The sequence below is a fragment of the Etheostoma spectabile genome, chromosome 13, assembly GCF_008692095.1.
Source record: "Etheostoma spectabile isolate EspeVRDwgs_2016 chromosome 13, UIUC_Espe_1.0, whole genome shotgun sequence".
NCBI lineage: Eukaryota > Metazoa > Chordata > Actinopteri > Perciformes > Percidae > Etheostoma > Etheostoma spectabile.
This window is the reverse complement of record NC_045745.1, coordinates 21,037,116-21,048,905: the sequence shown is the minus strand read 5'-3', so window position 1 is coordinate 21,048,905 and position 11,790 is coordinate 21,037,116. Positions and strand designations below refer to the sequence as shown.

Here is an 11,790-nt window from a genome sequence, read left to right as displayed (position 1 = left end):
TGTAGTTTGGAGAACTTCCTACAAAGAAAATACAATCTCCAGTGACCAATAGGCACAGGTCAAGTTGTCTCTGGACTTCTCCACAGAGCCAGTAAAACCAGATGTATGTATAAACAGTCTGTCTGAGCAAACCTCGCCCTCCAAAAAGAAAGCCATAAGGGGTGGTGGATAAAATAACTCCACTGTTGAATGGGACACCTGTAACACCAAAGACAATGAGGTTGTTTGTTTTTCCTTCTTTATGTCTTGCACATTTGATCTGGTTTTATTATTGCACTGTCCATTATTTTTGTTAAACTATTTGCAAGGTGTTTGGTGCCAAGTGCAGTGCTGAGCAACCTTCATTTGAAGGAAGATGGAGAGGGTTTAACAGTAACTTCATGAAGCAAGATCGGAGGCAAAAGAAAAGGATTTTTTTAAGAGGCAATATAAATCAGTAACTATCTTGTCTGGAAACTACTGTTCCTGACTTCAAAAAGTAAACAACTGCATCTGAAATTAAGAAGACAATGCAATGGGTTCTACTTCCCACTTGATCACACCTGTCTGAAATTCATTTGGATTAGTTAGTTCGCGCGCTCCCTCCTCCTGCTCTCAAACACGTCAGTGACATTATTCCACCAATATGTCCCACGAGACATCATGATATAAATACAAATACTATATTGCCTTGGCAACAATCTAACGACAAACAACTCTCTCTCAAGCGTTTTCCCCAATGAGTGAATGAATAGTTAAGGTAAATCCTTGATGCCTGAGTGTGAACTGAGCTTATTATGTTAGTGCTTTTGGTTGTAAAGGAAGGGGAGGAGAAAGGAAAGAAAGAAGAAGGCAAGGAAGGAAGGTAAAACAGAGTTCCTGTCTTTGCAGCGCAGACAAATGTCACAGTCTTATTTTCACAAACAATGGCCTGATCCACGGACTCTGCTTCAATGTCATTGTTCACAAACTAACAGAGCTCTGACCAAAATATCTCTGGAGATATTAATCACAAGTTGTCCAAAAAAGTTGATTTTGTCTGTCAGAGATTCTCTGCTATTGATTATTGATAGGAGTGTGAAAACTCATCCAGGAGGTTCTGAATCTTTCTCTCCTTTAACTTACTTCCATCAGTCCCACCCTTTTTTATTCTTTTAGGCAAGTTTGAGTGTGCTGACAGGAAAGGTTGGAACAGTAACCATGGTGACAGGGTTGAGGACAGCAGCCTGTCCAACCAGCTGTGGGTGGGGGGCCAGCACAGCTGTCGGTTTACCTAGCGACGGGCTCCCCTGGCTGATCACGGCTCCGCTGGTCACCTGGGCTCCATTAGTGTTAACTTGAGGATTAGCCTGGACGTGTGGTAGGGGGTGATGGGTGAAGGTGTGAGTGATGTGGCCCACCATGGTGGGCTGGGAGACAGACACGCCCTGGGGGTAGAGAGTTGGGAGATGGGATGACAGCGGACCTCCCAGGTGAGCCACCGGGTGAACGGTGATGTGTCCGATTGGCTGGGCAGCTATCGACTGGTGAGTGGCGGCAGCGGGTGCTGCTGCGATTGGCTGAGGGATGGAGGAGATGGGGCAAGGTGATGGGGCGATGTGCATTAGGTGCTTGTGATTTGCTGGCAGGCCGTGATTGACAGCCTGGATGACTGAAGGGTGGGAGACGGCGGCATGAGCGATGACGGTGGGCTGGACCTGCATCGCAGGGGGCTGAATTGGATGGTTGGGCAGCAGACTTGGGGCCGGAGCAGGCGCAATGGCTTGAGGGGCAACAGAGGGCGTGGTCAGGACTCCAGAAAGAGGCAGGGTGGCATGCTGGATTGACAGGTGAGAGGTGAGGAGTGGCTGGGCTTGTAAAATGGGAGGTGTTGGTTTGGGGAGGGACAAGGGTGCAGGAGGAGCAGGGAAATCCTCATCAATGTCCTGTTCAAAGTTGTCCTCTCCTTCTGTAGACCAGAGAGGAAATTGTTAGTCATCATGATACAATCCAAGAAACAGTGCCATGCGTATGAACTGTGTGTGTGTGTGTGTGTGTGTGTGTGTGTGTGTGTGTGTGTGTGTGTGTGTGTGTGTGTGTGTGTGTGTGCGCGCTAGGGGTGACCCCGAATCGTCACATATTTGATGCTTTGATAAAAGGAGCCTGATTCGACTACCAATCTCACAGTTCATGAAGCTTTATGAAATGAGGATCACGCCATCTTGGCTACACGGGGGTGCTCAATGTCCGATTTTACATAGAACTACCAGTTTTCTCCCATTAAGTTAATATACAGCATAGTATGATACACATATCAACATATAATGCTGTATATAAAAATGTGAAAAGAAATAAACTTTTAAATATGCATTTTTTAAAGTGCGTGAATAAATCCAACCACTTCATGACAGACTTAAGTTTCACTTCCCATGATCTGTGACCGATGGCGGAGCATCTTGGCGGCAGAAATTGAAATCGTTAATTGAAAATGTCTGGGAAAAGAAAATCTGAAGTGTGTAAAATTTTAAAAGATAATCCCAAAAAGTAAGATGCCATTTGTGTTGTCCATGAGTACCCTCACTTTTTACTGCATACCACCACCTCCTGCATAGTTGGTACGCACCCCAAAAATAAATAGTTGCGTCCCTCACATAACAGGTTAACGCTGAGAAAGCAGAGTTGAAAATGTGCTTATTAATATTGATAGACAACTGCCTTTTGCTCTGTGTGCTCCGCCTCTCATCACCAGGGGCCAGCTGCTGAGTGCTTGACAACCGAGCTCACACTCCAAACCACTGTTAATTACTTTTTACACCGTTGCACCACTTTTTAATGTCAAGCCACCCCCCCCCAACCACACCTACACACACACAAATGTAAATATGATGAGACACAGTCAAAAGGTAAATTGAAATTCACACTATCAAACCAAGACTTACTCTCCCATGCCTACCCTTGCACTAAAAAAGCTGCTATTACACTTCTTGTGATTAGTTCCACATAACTAGAGTACCTAGGCATTCTGTATATGTATGTCTGCGAGTTGGTGCATCTCATCCCTGTACCTGAGGCAGTGGACGTGGAGGCCTGGTCGTCCTCGGGCTGCATAGTTTGTCGGAGGACTCTGTCGATCTCGATGACATCCATGCACTGGCTGAGCTCGTTCTTCAGCTCGGTCAGCCGCTGCTGCGTTGCGATTTTCTCTCTGGCCAAACGCTCCATCTCGTGTTCATATTCCTTCTCCTTACGCTTCAGAGTCTTCCAGGGGAGACAAAGACATCAGCACACATCAAAGTACAGTACATCTAAAAACACTGGATATTACTTCTAATACACAATCAATGTATAAGGATTTGTGAAACATTATCGTGCAAATTCTGCATAATTTTGATTTCCATTAACATGGATTTATTTTCATCAGTACAGTCACTCAATAGTCAACCTTGGTTGCTCCGAGTTTCTCTTTAACAATACTGTCCTCATTCAGATAAGTAGTTCTGATCCATAATTCTTTGTTGTCGTTTGTTCCTTCTGTGTTTATCCGCTGTTAGACAAGTTTGCAGAAGTTTTCAATAAAAGCTTTTTGAAGGAAGTAGAGGAATACCTTCTGAAATACTAGAAATTTGTAAATATGAAACTGATGAAGATAGTGTTTAAATGTTATTGTGAGTTTGCATTAATAGTTAACTCCAGCGACACAGATTACCACGGAAACCGGGGCAGATCATAAAACAGGGAAACGGGGAAATAAAACGTACTTTTAAAAACAGCAGAAAACAGAAACAAAGAACCTGTTCTGTCTCAGGCCATTATCACCACTAGAATGTACCTTATGTATAGGCTATGAAGTTGGAATTGGTTTTAAATCATGAACTTAAGTGGCATTGCAACAGAAAAGGGAATTAAGACCAACTTTCTTTCTCTGTGCAGTCTTGGCCACTCCCACATTTCTCCCTACTTGCACAATCCTGAAACACAATGTTCCCCATGCTCGCTCAGTTTCACACACAAACAGGAAGGTACACATGCACATTCAAGCATGTTCACATTGCTTTTGTCGGTGTCATTTACTTAAGCTCCTCCCGTTTCCTGGATATCATGCTTGTTTTTTGAGACAGCGGGGTAAGTGTGGGAGTAAACCAATCATTCATTCAGTCAGTTCATGATCATCCCAACAATTCTGATGTCAATGGATTACTGCGGCCTAAACATTACAGTCACACAAGACTGAATGAAAGTATTAATTCTGAGCACAACACTGTCATGTGCTGAGCTGCACGTGTTTGTAGATTTACAAATGAAACAAGGAAGACAAACACAGCAGGAGACACAATAAGAAAGAAAACTAAACTGAAAGATCTAGATAGAGCTGTTCCAGCCTCACCATGCCCTCTCTTTGACCTAGTTTCTGGGTGGGTCAGCTGACACAGGAACACCAAACAGTATGACAGGCTAAGGACACTTTACAGATTACTAGAGAGGAGTGAGGGGAAAAGGGGGGGGTACAAGAGGAAAATGGGTTGATAGGTGGGAAAGAAAGGGGCTAAGGGATTATGCTGGTAAACCACAAACAAAAACCAGTCAAATGCTGTAATTTTTGCTGTTGGCAGCTGGTTATGTCATCACATTACTGGAAACTAAATATCCAGCCGACTTGTTGAATAGTCGGAATAAATTCTGGAAAAAGGACCTAGTATAAATCAGTTTCCTGTCCTACTGGGGCAACCAAAAAAAGTAAGATAAGGATGGAAATACAAGAGAGAGGGCATAACATGAGAGCATGGAGACACATGATCCAACTACAGGACACTCACTTCAGTGAGCAAAGCCGTTTACCCTCTGCAGGCATCACGGCCTCACACGCAGGCCAGCTCCCATCAACATGCAACAGCTACCAGTCCAGACCTGGTAAACTTTGTCATCTTACAACAACTCGACATCTCTTATCAGGTCATGAAGAGGCAGTGGATTTGGAAATGACAGCAAATCAGATCAAGTTAATTTCTGTCTTTACAAGAAAGGTTATTCCAGCTGCTTCATATCTATTATTTCAGAGCCAACTATCTATTTTATGTCTGTTGCTTATGCACAATCACTGAATATACTCCCTCTTAAATACTTCCAAGACAGAGCATCACACTACTGACAACATACGGTCACACAGACGACAGATATTATTTGAAACACAGACATTTCTTAGCTCAAGTTGGCCACAGAGGAACTACAAATGCATCTGTGACCATAACTACAAGGTCTTCATACCCAGACACCATTAGGCCTGCACCAAATCACCAAGGAAACATCTGTCACCCATAGCAGTTTCCTTGGCAACCTCATCCGTGAGGATTTGGCTGCTTGAGCAGCAGTTTATAAAAAACATAAGGAGCTATCTAATTGGGTAAAGCATGGAGGTAATTACACATAAGGGGCGATGCGACTGGATGGTTGCCGGTATGTGCTTCAGATCACTCCCAAACCCAACCCCTCCTCCTCTACACTTTCCATCCCACACCCCCTCTCCTTCTACTCCTGCATCCATCGCTCCCTCGACACCCTTCCCCCCCCCCCTCCTCCTCCGCTTCATCTATGCATCCTTTATCCTTCCTCTTTGCCATAATCTCACATGTGATCTTTAATTGGCTGATATAAGACAAGGCAGAAAAGTCTGTGATAGGAATGAAAGAAATCCAAAAAGCTCATTGGTGCTCCATCATCCATTACTATTGACATAAAGACCAATATAACCAGAATTTGATAGGTTTAGCACACACACACACACACACACACACACACACACACACACACACACACACACACACACACACACACACACACACACACACACACACACACACACACACACCTGGCCACCTGCCAGCTGTTGCTATGGATACCAATAGGACAGCAGAGAGACGCAGGATGAGACTGACAGAGAGGAAGAGAAGAGGTGGAGAAAGACGGGGGTTAAAAGACAAAGTAAATGTGGCCAGGTTATCTCAGTTGGGAGAGCAGGCGCACATTAACTCCTCCACGGCTGCGGGTTGAACTCCAACCTGCGCCCCTTTGCTGCATGTCATTCCCCACATGGTACTAGCCATGTGCTCAGATCTCACATGGCTCAGGGAGAGAAACTACCGAGAGAGATGGGGGGGAGGGGGTGATTCACTCCCCATGACGTCACACTAGCACAAAAGTCCAGGTAGACAAATGACAGTTGATTGGAATAGTGGAGATATGAGAAATAGAGCAAACTGGTTTATTTTTGTGGCGAGGTTAGCTCAGTTTGTCGAGCAGGCGCACGCATGTACAGGTTTACTCCTCGACGCAGCGGCTGCGGGTTTGACTCTGACCGTTGGCCCTTTGCTGCATGTCATTCCCCCTCTCTGGAAATAAAGGCCTAAAATGCCCAAAAAATAATCTTTAACAAGAAAAACATTTATTTTTGTTGTCATTTTCAGCCGTAACTGTAACACATAAAGATATGGAGTCAAACACGATGGTCTGACTTTTCTGACATTCCTGTTCTGCTTTTTTTCTGTAATGCGTTGCTTTAATAGCGTCTTAATAGCGATACGAACAGCAACATCTCACAGCCGATCGGACTAACTGCTACTTTGGGTGGTGTTGTGTTTAGTCTGTGGCCTAACAGTTAAATTAGGTCTCAAACCTAAGTTTAGTGAAAGAGTTGAAATATAAAACGCTCAAACATGCATTTTAGATGAATGAGATGATAGTTTCCTGTCCTACTGGGGTAACCAAAAAAGTGAAGATTAAAATGGAAATACAAGAGAGAGGGCATAAAATGAGTAGCTGCTCCTTGTCCGTGTTAGACTAACCCTGTGAATTGTATGAACAGGACGCGGGGGTTTTCTACCTGCAAATATGATTGGGTTTATAAAACCTACTGAATATATTATAGTTTAGAGAAGGTGGAGAAATATGCAGAGTAGCGGTTAAACATTCAGGTATAGTTTCTAAGCAGTGGAGCTGTGTAACGTTACCTTGGTAAATTGGAAAATAATGTAACATTATTGTTATAGCCTTTCAGTAGAACCATATTATGCTGATATAAATTGTGTTAATATTTTTCAAATGTCTGCTGTCTAAATGAAAGATCCCAAGTTCATTTTATTTTACCACAACAACAAAAAGCCATCTCAGTTTAGGTTTTACATGATTTGATGATATCTTGATATAGAAAATAGATTCCTTTTAATAGTGTATATATTGCCATGTTAACCAGTCTGCACAACAGAGTAGGCTAACGGAAATGCTGTAAGTATTTACCGGTAGCTGTGTGGCTACTAGGACAGCAACAAGTGATTATTTTGTTGATTTTGCTGTTGATTAATGGAGAGAAAAAACTGATAAATTCCCAGAACCCAAAGGAGCATCTTCAAATTTCAAATATTCAATATATAAAAGAGAGAAGCAGTACATCTTTACTTTTGAGTAGCTGTCACAGACATTTATGCTTAGTCGTCACATTTGTTTCATCAACTGATTTAATGACTGACTGTTTCAGCCCTAGCAGCTACCACCATTATGTTTACTTATTTTGTGCATTTGTTTTTGTGGCTTACGAATAGAGTGACCACCAGTCCTCTGTAATTTTCTTACTTAAAGTAGGCTGAGCCGAACAGATTTCTCACCATCGTCATCTCATGTCAAAGATTGCCTCAAATCCCTGTTGTGCTCCCTGAATGCTGGCCCAAGAGCTTGCAGCCAGTCTAGTTTTAAACAAGTTCGTCCATCTGACAGCCTAATTTAGCTCCTTTTTACTGACTCTCACTCGCATATTCCACTGAACTCAAAATCATGAAGCTTCAACTCCACAAATAGGGAAGCACTGTGTCTAGCTCCAGGCTGCACTTCATTTTGTAGAAATCTACTTTAGTAGAAAAAAAATCTGAGCTTTTTGGGCTACACGGCTCTTCCCCCCCACACCACCCTCAGCAATGCAATGTTACTTCTCTACACAACCACAAATACTTCCCCAGAAAAATGTTACTTCTTCATCATTTAGTTATTTAATTGATGAGACACATGACTCCAGTTACACAACACTTCCCCTGGATAGGAATCTCACCAAAATGCTTAAAATGAAAACTAATGTTCTCAAAAAAAAGTTAACTTTGTGTTGTAAAAAAATATATATCATTACATTGTATAGACACATATATTCACCACTTTCTTATAGGCTGATTCACCAATATTTGGCAGCTGCCATATCATAGTGAAAGGGACATCCTAACACAAAAGGGCTAAATGGCTAACAAATTGTATATCAATTCTACTGGACCAAAGCCTGCGCTGTTCCCAGAGCTGAACCAATCAATTCCATACCGGAGAAAGATGAAAACAAGAAGATCAAAAAACAAAAAGCGAGTACCCAAAATACTGTGTTGGGCCGCACAAGTATGTTAAGACTTATAGCTGAGAAAATGTATGTAAACTCTACCTGTATGTAACGCAAAGCGCTGCGGAGAACACTGAGGTTGGAGGTTTTCTTCTCGTCAACATTTGGAACGTTCTTCTTCAGCGTCTCAAAACACTCTTTGAGGTGCGCTCGCCTGAAGGGCCAAGAGTCAGAAACGAGAAAGGGTCACACTTTTGATATGGTTTGTCATTAGCTTTCGGTCTTGGAGAATATTCACCATTTACCTTGAAAGGTTAACCAAGTTGTGGTCTTTTAAAGAGACCTCATGGCTCCAATTTTGCATGCTTAAGAAGGATTTAATGGTTTTGTAAAGGTTGAGGAAATGCCATGACCTCTGGCCTGATGAAACTCTTTCACAAAAAAAGTGATTAACACTAAAAAAAAAAAAAAAAAACTTTGTGTGTGGTGCTTATGCTAAAAACAGTGCTGCTTTCTTTATTTATATTGACACCAACTACAACCAGAAGAACAACAAGAAGTTTATTATGACTAACCTGTTCTTCTCCAGTTTATTATGCACCTCTCTGGTCCCCGCTCTGGAAACACAAAATAAATGATCAAATACGACCAAAAACTCATCTACACTTTATATCAACTGTAACCACAACCACGCACACGCACCCTCCTGGCCTCCTCTTCCCTTCCATCGCCCTCAGGTCCTCCATCGTTACTCCATTAGGCCGAAGCTGAGATGAAGGTGGAGCTTGATGGTGAACCAGTGCATGTTGAGAGCCATTAGTGCTGATGGAGGTTGAGTACTGAATCTGAACCTGAGGCTGTGATTGGGTGGGCTTTGCACTAATCAGCTCCGGACTACTTTCTAATTTGATCTGGGAGGCGCACAGCAGGTGAGGAGAGGCCAGCTGCTGCTGCTGCTGCTGCTGCTGCTGCGGAGGGGAGGAAGCGTTCTTAGCTGGTGGTGAGCCATTGAGCGATGTTGCTGCTGCAGCAATCTGCGTTGTAAGCGGGAGGGGCGGTACAGAGGGTGTCGCAGTGACAACTGGGACCATTGGGATGACAGTAATGGGGACTTGAGGAGGTTGGAGTGAAGGGGGCGGAGGTGCAAGAGGATGATGCAGCTGTTGACAGTGAGTGTCATCGCCCCAAGTGACATGGTTGGCTCTGATTGGTTGAGACAATGAGGTCACAAGTTCCACACGCCTCGACTCCGCCTCCCTATTGATAAGCTCCTTCTCTCTGCGCTGCTCCTCCTCTGTAGGCAGATAAAGAAGACCAGTAATGGAAAAATAATGGAAGCCAACAAAAAAGTTAGAAGGACAGAAGATAAGAGTGGAGACAAATGGGAGAGTCGATTGTACATTAAACACTGAGACAATCTGCCCATGGGTCAGATTTAAGAAAAACTTGATGGTTGACTATTTTTAGTGGTTAAATCTGGCTTTCATGCCCTACTATACAGTATGTGACAACATTGACACACACACACACACACACACACACACACACACACACACACACACAAACACACACACACACACACACACACACACACACACACACACACACACACACACACACACACACACACACACACACACACACACACACACACACACGGTGTACGTCACTTTGTTCATCTAGTGAACATCTCAACATTACAGGTACACAAACACACACAAAGAATGATGTAATCAGGGAGTGAGATCGTGGAGAGGGGGGGGGGGGGGGGGGGGGGAAATTAATCCGAGAAATCACATCTGCATCCGTTTCCTGACTGGAGAGAACCCCCCCTCTGTCTGCGCTGTGATTGGACCGTTCCAGCGACAAGCATGATGGGTTCAGGCCGTCTGACCAGCAGCAGAGGACTGTTGTCAACAAGCCACTGCTGGGTCAACTAGACAATGTATAAATAAATTGTTAAATTTGCAAAGAAAAAGCCAATCAGATAGTAGGACGGGAATGTTACTGAGCTCGTGTTTAATATGCAGATGTGCACGCACACACACACACACACACACACACACACAATGACATGAGTGAGTAGTTATTGCGCACTGTAACAGGCAGACTCAAAGCAATGTGGAAAGTCCTCCATTACCATGGAAACAGCAAGATTAGAAACAGAAGATCCCAGGGATTCCTCAAACTTGCATGCCAACACACACCTCAGCCATCCCCCATTATAAAAAGAAAATAGAAACACCACATAACAGGCTGCCTATTAAGTAACACTTTCATCTATTCTTTTCATGAAACAGCACAGTTAAATATGTAAAACAAAACTAATTATCTGCACTAAGGGAATCGTTTTATCTTTTTTAATGTGTGGGATTTGACAACAATCCAGAGTCTAATAATAGGGCTACCACAGAGTAACAATGGTATTCCTTGATTATACATGTGTTCCCATCTCTTCTAACTGCAGCTGAGCAGTGGCAAACTCACAACTCCCTACTTTGTGAGCATTACACTTGGACACGTCTACATGGGATAGCATCATGGTATCTCCAACACAAACGATTAGTGGATTAACTCAACCAAAAACATAAATTGCAACATTTTCATGGTCATTCTGTGGTTTCAGATTCCCCAATGAGGACGTGTGTCATGTCTGATGGCCAGTTGAATGTTTTTGGGCTGTTTTAAAAAAAAAAGCCATTTGACAACTCATTATGGGCTGTGATAAACATACTTCACTGTTTTCTGTCGTTTTACAGAAAACGCTTTAATTGAATTGAGAAAATAATAATTAGTAGCAGCCCTATTTGTATCATTCCACCTATTTATTTTATCCAGTTTCTGAAACAGAAACTAAAATAGATATTCAAGTTTTAAAAAGATAAAAAAAGATGTTAAAAAGTACAGTTTGGTCTCCACTCAAGTATAACAGACACACATTGTTCATTGCTTTAGATTTTGTGCCATATGGTGATATACATCCATTTTAGAAATGTGTGTGATATAATAACCATATTGCTCAGCCCTAGTTTAACAGATGCACTGGTGTTCTTTAGGAGCAAAATGCAGTAGAAAAACACCTTCTTTAATAGTTTTGAGTCTTTGTTTGCTGATAAAACAAAAAATTAAATTCCACACAGGGGTCAAACAGCAGAAGTAAAACATGTAACATACATAAGACAGAAGTTGATATCAGCTGAGACTGTTCTGAGATATTGGTTGGTGTATCCCAAATTGTTCTGGTAGCTTTTGTAGTACAATCCATGTACACACCATGCTTCAAATTTCAAGCACACGCGAACGTAAAATGACATAACTTCTGCATTAAGAGAGACTGCAGGGAGGTTGCCCTACTTACACCCCTGTCTCTCTCTCTGACCCGCCACTGCCCGTGGCCTGAATGGGAAGGGCGGGGCGAGGAGTGCGTGTGTATGTGTGCGCGTAGGTGTGTATCCAAGAGAGGGAGGCGGGGT

General features: G+C 42.9%; 1 protein-coding gene across 2 annotated transcripts in view; it reads right to left on the bottom strand.

The window, feature by feature from the left end:
• Positions 1 to 11,790, bottom strand: part of mntb (MAX network transcriptional repressor b) — a 15,118-nt gene that overhangs the window by 1,976 nt on the left and 1,352 nt on the right. Inside the window, exons 2-6 of one of the 2 annotated variants that reach the window (XM_032534664.1) lie at positions 9,020 to 9,611; positions 8,893 to 8,934; positions 8,420 to 8,540; positions 3,024 to 3,216; positions 1 to 1,927 (exon numbers count right to left, since the gene is read on the bottom strand). The exon at positions 1 to 1,927 is cut by the window's left edge and continues 1,976 nt beyond it. In XM_032534664.1, the coding sequence (XP_032390555.1) occupies positions 1,134 to 1,927; positions 3,024 to 3,216; positions 8,420 to 8,540; positions 8,893 to 8,934; positions 9,020 to 9,611 (1,742 nt within the window). In that variant the 3' untranslated portion in view covers positions 1 to 1,133. The remainder of the gene's footprint in view (positions 1,928 to 3,023; positions 3,217 to 8,419; positions 8,541 to 8,892; positions 8,935 to 9,019; positions 9,612 to 11,790) is intronic. The other variant, XM_032534665.1, reaches the window with a different exon arrangement.